We start from the raw sequence: 14,629 nt of genomic DNA on the forward strand, positions 1-14,629 counted from the left end.
TGGGAGGTATATATAAGGAATGAGTTGTTATTGTCGGGACTCTAACAGGACAAAGGTACATCACAGGGGTTTAAGAACCTCATGTGAGATTATGGCGAGGAGCTGTGGGTGAAAATTTTGTATTTATGGATGATAACGTCCGCCCATATAGGACTCAATCGGTTAATGACTATTTTAAGACAGAAGGTATTCGCCGTTTGGACTGGCCTGACATGAAACCCATTGAACATGTATAAGATCTGCTCTCCAGAACTGTTCATGTCCGAAGGAATCCTCCTAGAACCCATCTTGAACGTACAATTACCTGTAGAGAAGAATAGGAGAACCAGCCATAGGAAGTAATTGATTAACTTAGCAGTATTGGGCCCGAATTCAGACTTGCATCGATGCCTGTGGTGGTGAAAAGACACGATATTAAAATTGTTAAATACATTGTAATTATAAATAAATGTCTTAGTTTTTAATTTTTTATTTATTAGTAAAAGACAGTATTTATTTGAAAACAAAAAATATATGTCAACGTTATGATATATTTTTAAATGTTCTATAACAGTAGTTTCTAAAAATAATTAATAATTGCGAAAATTTTGGGTGATGCATAACTTTGAAACTATGTGTATAATATTTAAATAAAATATGAAGAACTCTGCTTATTTACTTTTCTACATATTTGCAAAAGAAACATGCATGATTGTAAATAATTGTTATAATTTTTTTAATTTTTTTCGGTTGTAACATAGTTTACTAACTGATTACTTTCAAAAAGGTTTTGTTGCTCAAAGGTTATTAAAAGTAATGAAAATGAAAAAATGTACTATGATGCACTTTGCATTAAAACAAAAGACATTTTAAGGATTTGATAAGTGAGTTTTCAGTGGTCATAATCAGGAAATGAAAGCTTAACGATTATTGCAAAGAAAATTTGAGCTACTTTATCGCCTCAATAACGACCTTTGAAAATTAGTTGTCTATAATAAACATACTCAAAATTAATTAAAAAACTGGAAACGTGGATAAATATTTTGATTCGCGAGATAAAATGTGCTGATAGACTAAATCTTGTTCAGACTACTAAAAAATTTCTTCTGTCGAATATTTGAACCAAAGATTGTTGATTAATGTAAAAGAACTTTATAGTGGAATGACAAAACTGATATCTAGATAATGAGCTTATTTTTATATGGGATTAAGCCACAATTGATTATAATTATAATTACATTTATATTAATTATTAATTTTTGTCGTTTCGATTTCCACTCCGGAAATCGTTTTCCAAAAAAGATTATTTTAAAAGAATTCTGCGTAAATGTATAAGCAACAAACGTGTTGGCCTCGATATTGTAGACCAAGTACATCAACCGTCAATTTTAAAAAACCATAACCATAACAACTTCGTTCGTTATACATGTGCGCAGAATTTTTTAAATATAATCTTCTTTAAAAACGATTTCCAGAGTGAAAATCGAACCATCAAACATTAGTTATAAATGCAATTTTCATTACAATCAATATTGTGGCCTAATCCCATACGAACATAATATTCAACTAATACATATCACAAGAAAACAGTTTCAGAATCACAATAATGAATAATTAATTCAATAATTGAAGGAAATTTATTCAAACTGTAATTTTAAACACACACATATCTATCGTGGAATCTCCGAGTAGAAATGTTGATGATTTCTACCATAATTTCTTGCATTATCAACGTATGTGATTGTTTAAAGCATTTAAGTTATACTCGATTTTGAAATGCACAATAGCACAGTTTTTATGACAGGAGATTACAATGATCTTTATATAGGATAGTTCAAAGCAGAAAAATTATAAATACTGATACCTTTCTTTCCCCCAGTTTTTTCACCAGAGAAAAAAAAAGAAGTGCCAAGTCCGGTGATCTTGCCAGCCACTTAATGATACCTCTTCGACCAATCCATCTCTGAAGGAAAATTATGTTTAAATATTATCTAACGTCTCTATAATATTGTGGAGAAACAACATACGTTGAAAATATACGTTCATGTTTGGAAACAAACGGTATATTTCAGGTATGTTTTGATTTTCATTACTCATCGCATCTTCAATAAAAAAGATTGTTTTTAAATGTTTTTTACAAAACCCGCCCAGACATTAACTTTTTCTGGATGTTGTGTATGAATCTCCTCCATCTACAGTAGATTAGAATCTATCCAGTTTCGAGCATTAAGTCTGTTCACATTACTATTTAAACAAGGTGTCGCAACAAAATCTCAGAAATTGCTTGGCACACTTATTTTCCTTGTTACATTTTCAGAAAACTCTAATCGTGGAACAAAATCACCTTCAGATAATTCTTGGTGAGTTTAAATTTTGTAAGAATAAAAGCTATTTTTATATTACTATTATAAATTGTACATATTTTCTGCAAATACCATGATTTCTTGGCATTTTAAGATTCTCCTAAACATTTAATAGGACGTCTATTCTGTTTGCCAGAACTTGAAGGATCCTTTAAGCAGTTTCATTAAATTTCTTTATTATTCGTGATACTGTTGATCTACTTATAGGAAGAAGTTTTGGATTTGAATGGTTGAAAAGATGGCTACTTCGTCATAAGTATGTCTCCCATCAATATATCTAACTAATATTAGTACTTGTATTAATTTTTTTCTGATAAATTTGCCAGTATACTTAACTTACTTTTAAAAGGATGCAGATATCTAATTTCAAATATGTATCAGTTTTGACAGTTTGTAGGTATGGTTGGTATTGTTTATTATCTTAATGGCTACTACTGTTGTTGTTTTGTGTTAAAAAGCTATCAAGCCATTAATTAGAGATAACATCTTGTAGGCAGACTTTTTGGCAATTATTGGAATGAAGAAATTGTAATTTAGTTTATTTTCTGAAGTTTTATGTGTTTTAAAATAATATTTGTTTAAAATTACACTTTAAATAAATTCGCTATTTACATACAAGAGGGCGGCGATACAGCAAACTGCAGCGTCATACAAACTTGAAGTATTTTCTAAAAAATACAGAACAGAATGCCAATTTGTATTCTTCAATATATGTATATATATATATATATATATATATATATATATATATATATATATATATATATATATATATATATAACTTATAAGACAATGGCCACACCTACTCTGTTGTTGGATGTGAAAGCTGGATAATGACGCAAAGATAGAATTCAAGCTAGCTAGAAGTTTGATGCCAAACGCGGAATGAAGACGAACAGAGGAAACTAAAGAAGACAAATAATTTGTGCCTTTTTATTTCATCAGTTAGAAACTTATGTTTGCATTTTAAAATGTTTTTAAACACATATTTTATTATTTGATGTAGGTATGTCATTTAGTGATTTTTGCACGTACCAAAAAGTTAAATTTGGCTCTCTTATTGTATCAACTATGTATACGTACTTTGTTATGGCTACAGCTACATCGTAGACAGGAAGTCTTCGTTCTCTAAATAAATATTTTCCCATGTCCGTTAAAGCTGCTGCTGAATCTATGGCATCTCTACCAACTCTATTTCTCTCCAAGTATGGTGTTGCATCTCTTCCCTAAAAATGATCATATTAAATAACAGCCTGTGCCTACTACACAAAATATAGATACAGTCGACACTAGCTATGGAAAAACTCTGTTTAATTCCCAAATTCCCAAAAATTTTAAATGAAAATACTGTAAGAGATCATAGATTGTCATTAAATAAATGTAGGCAAGTTTCGAAAAACCTTGTTTATAACTTCCCCACAAATTTAGGTTCATTTTATTGTTTGTTCTTATTTATCATTAGTATTCTGTAGTTTTATACTGAAATGTGTAAAATGTAAAAAGTAAAACGTCCAAACGAGTGTGTTTAATATTATCTGAAATAATAAACGCTTTGGGGTCACGGCGGTTGATAAAGGCCATAAAAAAATTAACATAGCTTCAAAATTAGGTTTTTAAGCAAGTTACCTCTCCTTTCTTATAAAAAATCGTGAAAATGTTAATTAATAATTAAAAAATTAATGAAGTTTCAATCAGTAGAAGAAGAGTACTGGTTTGTTCTTACGAGAATGTAAATAAAGCAGTGTTTCGATGGGTACGTATCAAAAAAATACCAATATTATAAAATTTAATAAAGAAAATAAACAATTTGCTGAAGAATTTAACTGCGATAATTTTCAAGCTGTTTCAAAGCTTGTTTGCTTGTTTTCACAACGCTGTCTAGTGATATCATAAAACTGATAAAGGAGGTAATATTATTTACTATTTTTATTTTGAATTAACTACAATTTTAAAAAACGTTTTTTTTTTGATGCTTTGATTTCCAAATTGGAAATCGAAACCTCTAAATCAATGCATTTTAAATCGAAATTGTGGTTAATTAAAAAATAAATAGGGTAAATAATATTAAACTACAAGAAAATAGTTTCAGAACACGAAAAGGTGTTAAATCATGGCAATAAAAAAAAAGAATAAATTAATTAAAGAATTGTGTATAACAATGAAAAAAAAATGTAAGATTTTGATGAATTGGATGTACAGATAACTGTCCTGCAGATCCAATTGTAGAAGTTAAAATTTAACCATTATTAAATTTATATATATATATATATATATATATATATATATATATATATATATATATATATATATATATATATATATATATATATTTCACCAAATATGACTTCCAAACTTCAGTCCATGGACGGGGATATCTAATAAATGCATCATTACTACAACAGGATTGTAATGATGCAATTGATCCCATTCGTTCAAGCATTGATTACCCTTAAAGAATATGTAGCGGAAGTCGCTAAACCGTGGAGTGAAAATTTTACTCAAAAGACTATTAAGAATTGCTTCAGTAAAGCGGGGTTCGTAGAAAAATTTGAAGAAAGAGAAGAAATGTATCCTGCGACTTGCGACCTGCGAAGAAAATCAATGGGCCACTTTACTTTACAAACATCTATTAAAGTCGGTGCAGATCATTTACTTTTATATACGAATGCGAAGAAAAGAAAAAATCCTGAGGATTCCCTGAAAATAAAATAACGAATGCATTTGGCGTTCTCAGAACTACTCTTAGAGGACAGAAAAGTGAACCTGATCAAATCTTGATATGTTTAAATATATGTGAAAATTTTGTCGAACAAAAATTATTTTTGAACAGTAATATATTACCGATTATTTTCTCTGTAGTCAAAAAGTTTACATATGAACCATGTATACATAAGAACATGATTTTTAAATATATACTTGATTATTAAGTTTTACAAAAATTTCATTACTCTAACGATCTTTTACTACATAGAGTATCGACTCTATATATATAGATATATATATATCTATATATGTATATATACGAGTATATACTTATATACAATAATAATTATAACGTATTCAACCAATTGTCTGGCTAAATAGGTCTTGGAACTAAGGCCACAAAAAATGATAATAATTAATAATCATTTTTTATTTGTTTTAGATGTAAGTCATGGCTTGCAACGAAGCTGTTTTGAAATTCTTAGAAGAACACAATCGTCCATTTTCTGCACATGATATTCAGAGTGGCGTAAAAGGGGATTTTGGAAAATCTGCTGTTCAAAAAGCCTTAGATTTTTTAGTCAAGAAAGAACAAGTTAGGGAGAAAGCTTATGGAAAGCAAAAGGTAACAGTTACAATACAACAAAAAATATACTAATTTTTTCCACTCGAAAATGTTGGTCTTCTTTTAATCACTTCTAATATTACTTTACCATTTTATAGTTTCCTTAGCCTCCCTTTTATCACTCATAGTTTCTAATTTTTCATTTTTACTTTTGTTTGTTTCTTTCAGACGTCTTCTTATACTGATTTAAACTTACTAGTCTACTTAATTGTATCTATTTATCTTCCTGTGGATAGATAGAAAACGTGTGAATAAGTTATAACCAAATAAACACACGTAATCTGTCTCCGCCCCCAAGATTGAGCCAGAAGGTGTTCTGAGAGGAACAGACTCTGAGTCAATTATTAAAATACGGGACAGAAACTCTATTCCTAGAACAGAGGAAGAAATTGGTGTTGAAACGTGGATTACAGAAAATCCACATAAAACCAAATTGGGGGAACTGGTAAAGCACGAGAGTAAATGGAGACCACGGAACTATACCGTAACCCCCCTTCCCGCAGCAGAGTCACTAAACAAGCTGCTACTCGAGAAACTCTAACTAGCAGACTAGATTATATAGCAGTGTCACAAACAAAAGTATTTAATATGGCGGTAGTATACAAAAACATTGGATAAGATTCCTATCGGAAGTCCGAATCAACTCCCACAGTTCCCACAGAGTTTAATAAAGCAATTATCAGGACCCTTCAAAGGAAAAAAAATCAAAACCCTAAGACGAGAGATTGGTTGTTGAAAAATCGGAAGATCGAGGAGTTTGCACAAATCATATAAAGTATTAAGGGCTGTTCATTTACAGGCGTATTGCAGACTTGAAAAGGTATCCTTTAAAATCATCAGAGGTCTCGATGGATCAAATCAGAATCCTGCAGGTGAATATCCAACATGGTAAGGATCTATAAATAAAAAGTCTATCGGGCATTGAGAGCTTATCTAAAACCTATCCGCCAAAATCCCCAGGATCTGTATAATAGTCACATGACATATTAAAATGCGACCGTTGATGAATTTCTGTTATAGAGATTTAACGACGGTAAATATGAAGATCACAGAGGGAGGAAGACAATTTTTGGATCAGCATACCTTCTATATCATGATCCGCAACAATCAGTACACAAGGAGAAGGAACAGTTAGTGAGAGATTGCATTATAAGTGGACTGCATTTGATCATCGATTAAGATGTGGTTGCGCACCATTTGATTTGGGCCAGAAAAACACCACTGAAAAATGTTTCATTACTAAAATTTGTGATGGAATATGATTTAGTCATGCTAACGGTAGGAAACGCACCAACCTTCGTAACTTTACAAAGAAAGTCAATAATTGATATATTAGTGATTGACCATCGACACATCTGGTTTTGCTATACCAGGTGATGAGCTAACCAAGGCAACTTATAGTTACTCTCGTAAAACAAATTGGAAAGTATATTAAGCGAACCTGGAATATTGTTTACACAGGGTGAAAGGGATGATAAAGTATACACTAGATCTAGACATTACTGAAGAACAATTTCACACAGGTTGCCATGCTAGTGTTGTCAAGACAATTGTCCGGAGATAGTGAGGAATTCCAAAAAAAGCCCTGGTGAAATAATAACCTTGCAAATCAAAGGACAGACGTCAGATGAAAATTTAATTTTGCCAAAAGACCGGGTGAGAGGCGCGATTATCGCAAAGCGTTAACTGAATATAATAAGGAACTGAAAAGAACAAAAAGGGAACAGATTTTCTAAAAATTTTCATCATCATCATTGGCTCCACAACCCATGGTTGGTCTTGGCCTTCTCAAGAATAAGTCTCTATTCTCTCCTATTCTTCGCCTTGGCTTTCCAGTTTCGTACTCCCAACATTCTCAAGTCTTCCTCCACCTGATCCTTAAATCGTGCTCTGGGTCTGCCTCTCCTTCTCATTCCATCTATTCTTTGGTTATAAATATGTTTTGGCGGCTCCATCTCATTCATTCTCTCTATGTGACCTAACCACCGCAGCCTGTTTATTTTGATGGACCTAATAATATCCGGTTTGTCATACAGGCGGTAAACTTCGAAATTATAGCGTCTACGCCATAATCCGCCCTCCTGTACTCCTCCATAGATATGCCGGAGAATTTTACGTTCAAAGCATCTTAAACTTTCTTTATCGCTCTTTGTCACCGTCCATGTTTTTTTCCAGGATTGATAAGAGTTCTGTATATCACTAGTTTTGTTCTTTTTGTAACTAGGCTTGTTAAAAATTTTTTTAATCCATAATAGGCTTTATTTGTCAGATATATCCGTCTGTTAATTTCTGCACTTACTGCATTATTCTGATTAATTTGTGAGCCTGGGTATATAAACTCTCTTACTCCTTCGAAAGTATATGTTCCGATCGTTAGATCTTCGGTATGTGCTGCTTGTATATAATTTGATACTTTCATTTCAATCAATTATTGATTTATAGTTTAGTGTTCAAGTTTTGTTACTTTTATTAATGTACCGTGCTCGTATATGATTCAATAGTTTTTTGAATAAACTAATATAAATAATTTTTTCAGGTATACTGCATTGTTCAAGGAACGAGCGAATCAGCATCGAATCTCAGAGAAAAGCTTCTAGAAATGGACCGAGAAATAAACGAAATAAACATGAAACTGAAAGGTGTCTCTGAGCAATACAAGACCAAATCAAAACTTATTTCGGACGCCAAAGGAAAAATCAGTCTTAGTTCTGCTTTGCATCAAAAGGCAAATATTGAACAACAAACGGAAGAAATTAAAAATAAACTAAACCAGTACAGCGGTAAGGAATTGGTTTGTCCACAAAAAAAGAGTCAAGTGTTAAAGGAATATGAGAAATTCTTAAAAGAGACTAAGAAGAGGAGACGCATAGGTATGGATATGCTAAATGCCATTTTGGAAAACTATCCAAAAACGAAAAAACATCTATTTGAAGATATAGGTATTGAAACTGATGATGATGTTGGTTTTTCTTTAGAGAGGTTCCAATAATGTTTTATTTTCTATATTTCTTTTAAGTGTTTTGATATATGTTTAAAATTAAGTTTAAATATACCTTTAATGAACTTAAAATACTATTAGATCTTACAAGATATGTTACATGTTACATTTATCACATATAATATATTTTAATAAGCAATTATTTTTTTGTTTTATTTTGGGTTTTGTAGGAAAACCCTTTACATTTTTTGACACATACAATATAAATATGAAAAATTCTCTTAAATGAATAAAAAAACTGGGATCTATTTTCTGTAGCCCATGTAATTGCATCTTAATTAAGGACAAACATACATACATGTTTTATTAAAACCCTAAAAAGAAATAATATAACTTAAAATTGAAGCATTTGTGGTTTCTTATGCTAATGTGTATTTAAATAATTTAAGAAGTTCAGATATTTGCTCACTAAACGCCATAAAATATGATAAACATACAATAAAATCCATAATGCAAATGTGAAAGAATGATTAGATAGAAATAAGGAAATCAAACAGTTTAGAAGAAGGAAATACTTGGAAATGGAAAAATTTAGCACAGAAAACTAATTGGACACTTTAAATACGATTACTTCATCGAATTTGTAGTTAGTGTTTTAAGCCACAAAACTCGTAGTTGGTTAATTTCAATTGCCTACTACAAAATTGTTTTGTGTTTGATACTATTTTAACACCCAATGAAGTTCGAAGGTCAGTGCAAGAAATGAAAAACAATAAGTCCCCCGGAGGCGATGAAATAGTGGCAGATGCCTTGAAGGTGGCTGGAAAAAGATTATGGCAGGTCCTTGCCAAACTATTCACTAGATGTTTGCAGGAAGCAATAACACCAACCCAGTGGTATAACGCAGAAATTATCATAGTTCATAAAAAAAGGGGATGCTACCGACCTCAGGAATTACAGGCCCATAAGTCTACTTTCACATATTTATAAACTATTTACAAAAATAATTACGAAACGACTAGAAAATAAATTGGAATTTTATCAGCCCATAGAACAGGCGGGTTTTAGAAAAGGCTATGGAACAAACGATCACCTACTGGTAATAAAAAATCTTATAGAAAAATGCACTGAATATAATAAACCACTAGCTTTAATATTTGTCGACTATGAAAAGGCATTCGACACCGTAAATCAACAAAAAATGTTGGAAGCCTTGACAGAATGCCGAATTGACTATCGGTATATAAATATAATTAAACATATATACCAAAACGCAACAGCCAGTGTTAGAGTGGGTGATCGTCAAACCCAGAAATTCCCGATACAACGTGGAGTACGCCAGGGAGACACCATATCGCCAAAACTGTTCACTACGCTTTTGGAATATATATGTAAAAGGGCAAAACTGACCGACAAGGGCATAAACATAAACGGAGAAAAGCTTAGCCATCTAAGGTTTGCAGATGATATTGTACTAATAGCTGATAGGATAGATGAGGCCAAAGAACTTTTAAATCAGCTCTACCTTTCCTCGCTAGAAGGGGGATTGAAAATAAATATATCTAAAACCCAGATGATGACAAATCTTGTAGTCAGCGAAGATATATGCGTAGGAACAAGATCCATAGACCAGGTAAGGGCCTATAAATACCTAGGTCGTGAGATTCGCATAGGAAAAGATAACCAAACCGTTGAGCTTCTCCGTCGTATAAGACTGACTTGGGAAGCCTTCGGCAAGCTGAACCATATTTTCAAATCGTCTGATATACCAATATGCCTTAAAAGAAAAACGTTTAATCAGTGTGTTTTGCCAGTGTTAACTTACGGTGCCGAAACGTTGACCATGACAAGGAGAACAGTTCAAAAGATCCGTGTGTGTCAAAGGGCGATGGAGCATGCTATGTTGGGCGTTTCACTACGAGACAAGATCCCAAATCGCCAGCTACGACAAAGAACAGGAGTAGCTGATGCAGTAGAGAGAGTAGCAACACTAAAATGGAACTGGGCAGGTCACGTGGCTCGAATGACAGACAATAGATGGACAAAGCGGATACTGGAATGGAGACCAAGAGATGATGCCTACCGAAGTAGAGGTCGTCCACCAACACGTTGGACTGACGATCTAAAACGTTGTCATAGGAATTGGATGCAAGAGGCACAAGATCGAAATAGATGGAAAATTATGAGGGAGATCTATGTCCAGCAGTGGATAAGCGAAGATTGAATGATGATGATGATGATGACTATTTTAACAATGAACATAAAATTATGTACAATTACCTAATAACTCCCCCATCAGAAATATTTATGGATAATGATAATTTATTAATTTAGAATATATTAGCTATCAAAAATTTAATAGCGGCAACGCAAAACTTACTCTGCTAATAATAATACCCGCTATGGATATCCTAATTTTTGGACCCTTTAACAGCTTGTATCTTAAGTCTACTCCATTCCAAAATGACACGAAGTATCTTTTTATTTGCAGGTTATCTCCACCATGCAATCGGTAACCATCATAGTCTACAATTACCAGAATTTCGGGATATATTGTATATGGTGCTTCTCTCTTTTTTCGGCTTGTCGTGGTGCTACGCCTGTATCTCTTGGATAAATGGTCGGGCTCCATAAAAGCTACAAAATTAAAAAAATTAGATATTTATAGATCTAAAAAGATTAGATCGATATTTAATCGAGTAACATACTTTATTAATATTAACTAATTATAATTAGGTACTGCCAGGTAAAACTATGAAAGAAATATTACAAACTAACTATGTAAGAGTTTCAATCTTTCACGCGATCTGTTGATTCCTAGTTCTCGAATATCATTATTGATCTATAATTTTTGTTACCGATTTTTTATTTTTATATTTTTTTTATTTAAATATCGTATTCAGCTTTATATAAAAAGAAAATAAATTTTATTCTATTAAACAGCGAGTCTATACCACCTTTAACTATTTAAACATCGGACTTCTCAACTCTGTATTCTCATTTATTTAGATTTCTCGCTGACCTATCTCCATCCATTTTAATAAGTTCTATTGTAATTTATTACCATATCTATTAACGTGGTTTATTATCCTTATTTTCTTTTTGTGGTTTTGTAATACTTTTCGTATTAGTAATATACAATTTTGTCCTATTCATGTCGTTTCGATAGTTAACAAACGCAGATTCAAATAATTCATAAACAATTCCATCTACATCACCTGCTAAGCGGAAAGCAACTTTGACAGACTTGAGGGACTAGACAAACAGTTCATTAGAAATACAATTTACTATTTTGATGAGATGGAAGGTTGTCACGTATCATTGAAACTTTTGCAGAAAAGTCCTGAAGAGGCATACGAGTGGACTAGAAGTGTTAGTTCTCTTTACAGGATTGTAAAAAATTTGGGATGTAAATGAAAGACAATCGACGTTTATTAATTGATCGGAATGACATTTGTACTTTACGTCTTAAGCATTTGGACAATAACAAATACTACTGAAATTAAGGTAAGCCAATTGCATAAAAACATTTAAAAAGGAGGTAGGTTGGTTTATTATACACGGTGGTGGGCAAATGGGTTTCATACCGAATGCTCTTATGATTTTTACATCAGGTTCCAAGTCGGGAGATTGTCATGATAACATGAATGCCTTCCTTGAACGCCGGTAGGGGTTCAAGAAGTAATAGAGTTGAGTTAAAAGTTTATTTCACGGTTTGTTTTACTTAAGTTTAAGTCACAGATCTGTCACAGGACACACACCTTTATCACTGGACATTTGAAACCACCCGTTATTTTTCACTGTCGCTGCACGAACTATTCCATTGCATGTAATTGAGTCACTCTACCCACTCACCATTAGTCCCATCTTCAGGTGTCCCCAAGGCTGTTTTCCTTGACATCTAACAAATTTTATTGAGGTATTGCGGTTAATAAGGAACCAATTAAAAGTGTGCTGAAGTAAGATAAATTAAGTCGGGAGGGTCTTTAGACATTGGCGAGAGTGGTCGTGAGTTTAGGCAAGCTTCAATTTGACATAAAACAGTGGACAATTCTTAATATGAAAGAATTGTATTGTCAACGACTCGCTTTACTCCCTTTGACAGATTTTACTCCCGCCTCCCAAACTCTGAGAGGATCGTGGCGGAATAAACTGCCAATTAATACCTTCGGTAGTTAAATTGTCCCTAATAATTGAACTAGAAATTTCAAAAAATTGATCAGCTCATTTTTTGCGCCAACGAAGGTACAACCATTGTCCGAAAGGATAGAAGCGCATTTTCCTCGTCGAGAAATAAAGCATTTTAGCGTTGCTAGAAAACTTTTCATAGTCACGCTGCTCACGTCTTCTAAATGTATGGCATTAGTTGCTAAACATATGAATAGAGCTATGTAACCCTTAATAGCTTTATAATTTCAGGTGTGTCGATCCTTTAGCAAAAGATATCCTGCTTAGTCAAGTCCACAGGTGTAAAATGGCTTAGAGGGAACAAGAAGTGAGAAGGATAAGTTACCCACAAGATAGGTTTCTAATTTAGGGCAACCTTGCAACAGACGAAAGATTTTGCAAACCACTTCACGTCCATTAATAGTTGCTGACCACCGAAGTGATTTAAGCCAAGATGCTCATTTCATACAAGAATAGTAGTAAAGTCCTATTTGGAATCAATCATGGCATATTTGTTATCGTAACAAAAATTAGAATTATGCAGTCTTCCACCATGTAGTGTCGTAAGCTTAGACAGTGTGAACCCGACCTTAGGGTGTTAGCTGACGGCTGTCTGGCAACCGTCAGCTGTCAACCTAAAAAAAGGACACTTGTAAAATTGCTGTAAAAATATAAACATTTGTGTTCACCCTTTTAGCGGGTATTTTAGTAAAATAAAACTATTTACCGTAATTGTCGTATTATTACAAGGATACTACACACCAACACGAAGTATATTATCGTTATCGATAAATGGATTGAGTAGTTTACTTTTAGGCGTAGAAAACTTGAGAAGGTCGAGGCCCTCTAAGGGCTGTAGCACCAAGATGATGATGAAGTTTACTTTTAGAGTTAACATTACCATGTCTTTTAAGGTGTGTAAAATCGTCATAAAACGTTTCGTTTTGTCCTAGTTAAATTATATTTTTTAAAGCATTATCTATTTTCTCGCAAGAAAGGTTGTCGAAGTTCCTTTGTTTAGGAGAAAATTTACAATTATTTATAAAGCGTAATAAATAAGCGATAATGCGTGGTAGTTTTACAAATGAGGATATTTTAGTGCTGATGTCCAATTTCATGTGAACTCTTTTGATGAGAGCCGATAATGGTCGAAGTTCAGTGAAATCAGAAGGTTCGAATATTCTATTAGGCCAATGAGTTTCTGGTTAAAACAGCTATGATGGACCATGATACCACATTTCAGAACTGATTAGTGATGCAGATAGAAGATCTGCGCGATTTTTAAGTTTATTCACGTAACGCCATGTGTAATATTCAGTCAAAGTTTGAATTCGAGAAACTATATTTGCCACAAACGTCCTTAACAAATTCGAAGCAGTCTTTATCTATTCTAGAACAATATTGGAGTCGCACGCATTGCAAGTTTTCAGATAAACGAATATAAATGAAACCACCATATCCAGTGGTGGATGCTTTTGAAAAACCATGAAGTTGAATTGACTTGTAATTTGTACAAATGACGTGCCTAGGAATTTGTAACTGTTTAAGTTTAACGAATTAAGTGTGATATATAATATAACCCATTTCGTAAAGATATCCATGAGAACGACTTCGCCCCAGGAAATTTTTGATACCCACAAATCTTGGAGAATAATTTTATCTGTTACAATTACAGCCGAAAGCAATCCTACGGGATCAAATATTTTTGATATAGTGGAAAGAATAAGTCCCTTTGTAACCTTATATTTGTGCTATATAGGTTGAACCTTGAAATGAACAGTGTCAGATTTTGGACTCCACAATAAGTCCAAAGTTTTTATGGTATCGTCAGTTTTAATTTCCAAAGAAACATTA

The 14,629-nt window shown here is 32.8% G+C and overlaps 2 protein-coding genes across 9 annotated transcripts in view; one reads left to right on the forward strand and one right to left on the reverse strand.

The window, feature by feature from the left end:
- Nucleotides 1-8,807, forward strand: part of LOC140439682 (homologous-pairing protein 2 homolog) — a 74,788-nt gene extending 65,981 nt beyond the window's left edge. For all 4 annotated transcript variants that reach the window (XM_072529757.1, XM_072529760.1, XM_072529758.1 and 1 more), the window contains 2 exons: nt 5,488-5,670; nt 8,207-8,807. In XM_072529757.1, coding sequence (XP_072385858.1) covers nt 5,497-5,670; nt 8,207-8,659 — 627 coding nt within the window. In that variant the 5' untranslated portion in view covers nt 5,488-5,496 and the 3' untranslated portion in view covers nt 8,660-8,807. The remainder of the gene's footprint in view (nt 1-5,487; nt 5,671-8,206) is intronic.
- The window catches only part of sona (sol narae metalloprotease), a 382,088-nt gene that overhangs the window by 46,688 nt on the left and 320,771 nt on the right, over nt 1-14,629 (reverse strand). For all 5 annotated transcript variants that reach the window (XM_072529755.1, XM_072529750.1, XM_072529754.1 and 2 more), the window contains 2 exons: nt 10,989-11,245; nt 3,426-3,568 (listed from right to left, as the gene is read on the reverse strand). In XM_072529755.1, the coding sequence (XP_072385856.1) occupies nt 3,426-3,568; nt 10,989-11,245 (400 nt within the window). The remainder of the gene's footprint in view (nt 1-3,425; nt 3,569-10,988; nt 11,246-14,629) is intronic.

This window comes from Diabrotica undecimpunctata, chromosome 4, assembly GCF_040954645.1.
Source record: "Diabrotica undecimpunctata isolate CICGRU chromosome 4, icDiaUnde3, whole genome shotgun sequence".
In the NCBI taxonomy this organism is placed as follows: Eukaryota; Metazoa; Arthropoda; class Insecta; order Coleoptera; family Chrysomelidae; genus Diabrotica; species Diabrotica undecimpunctata.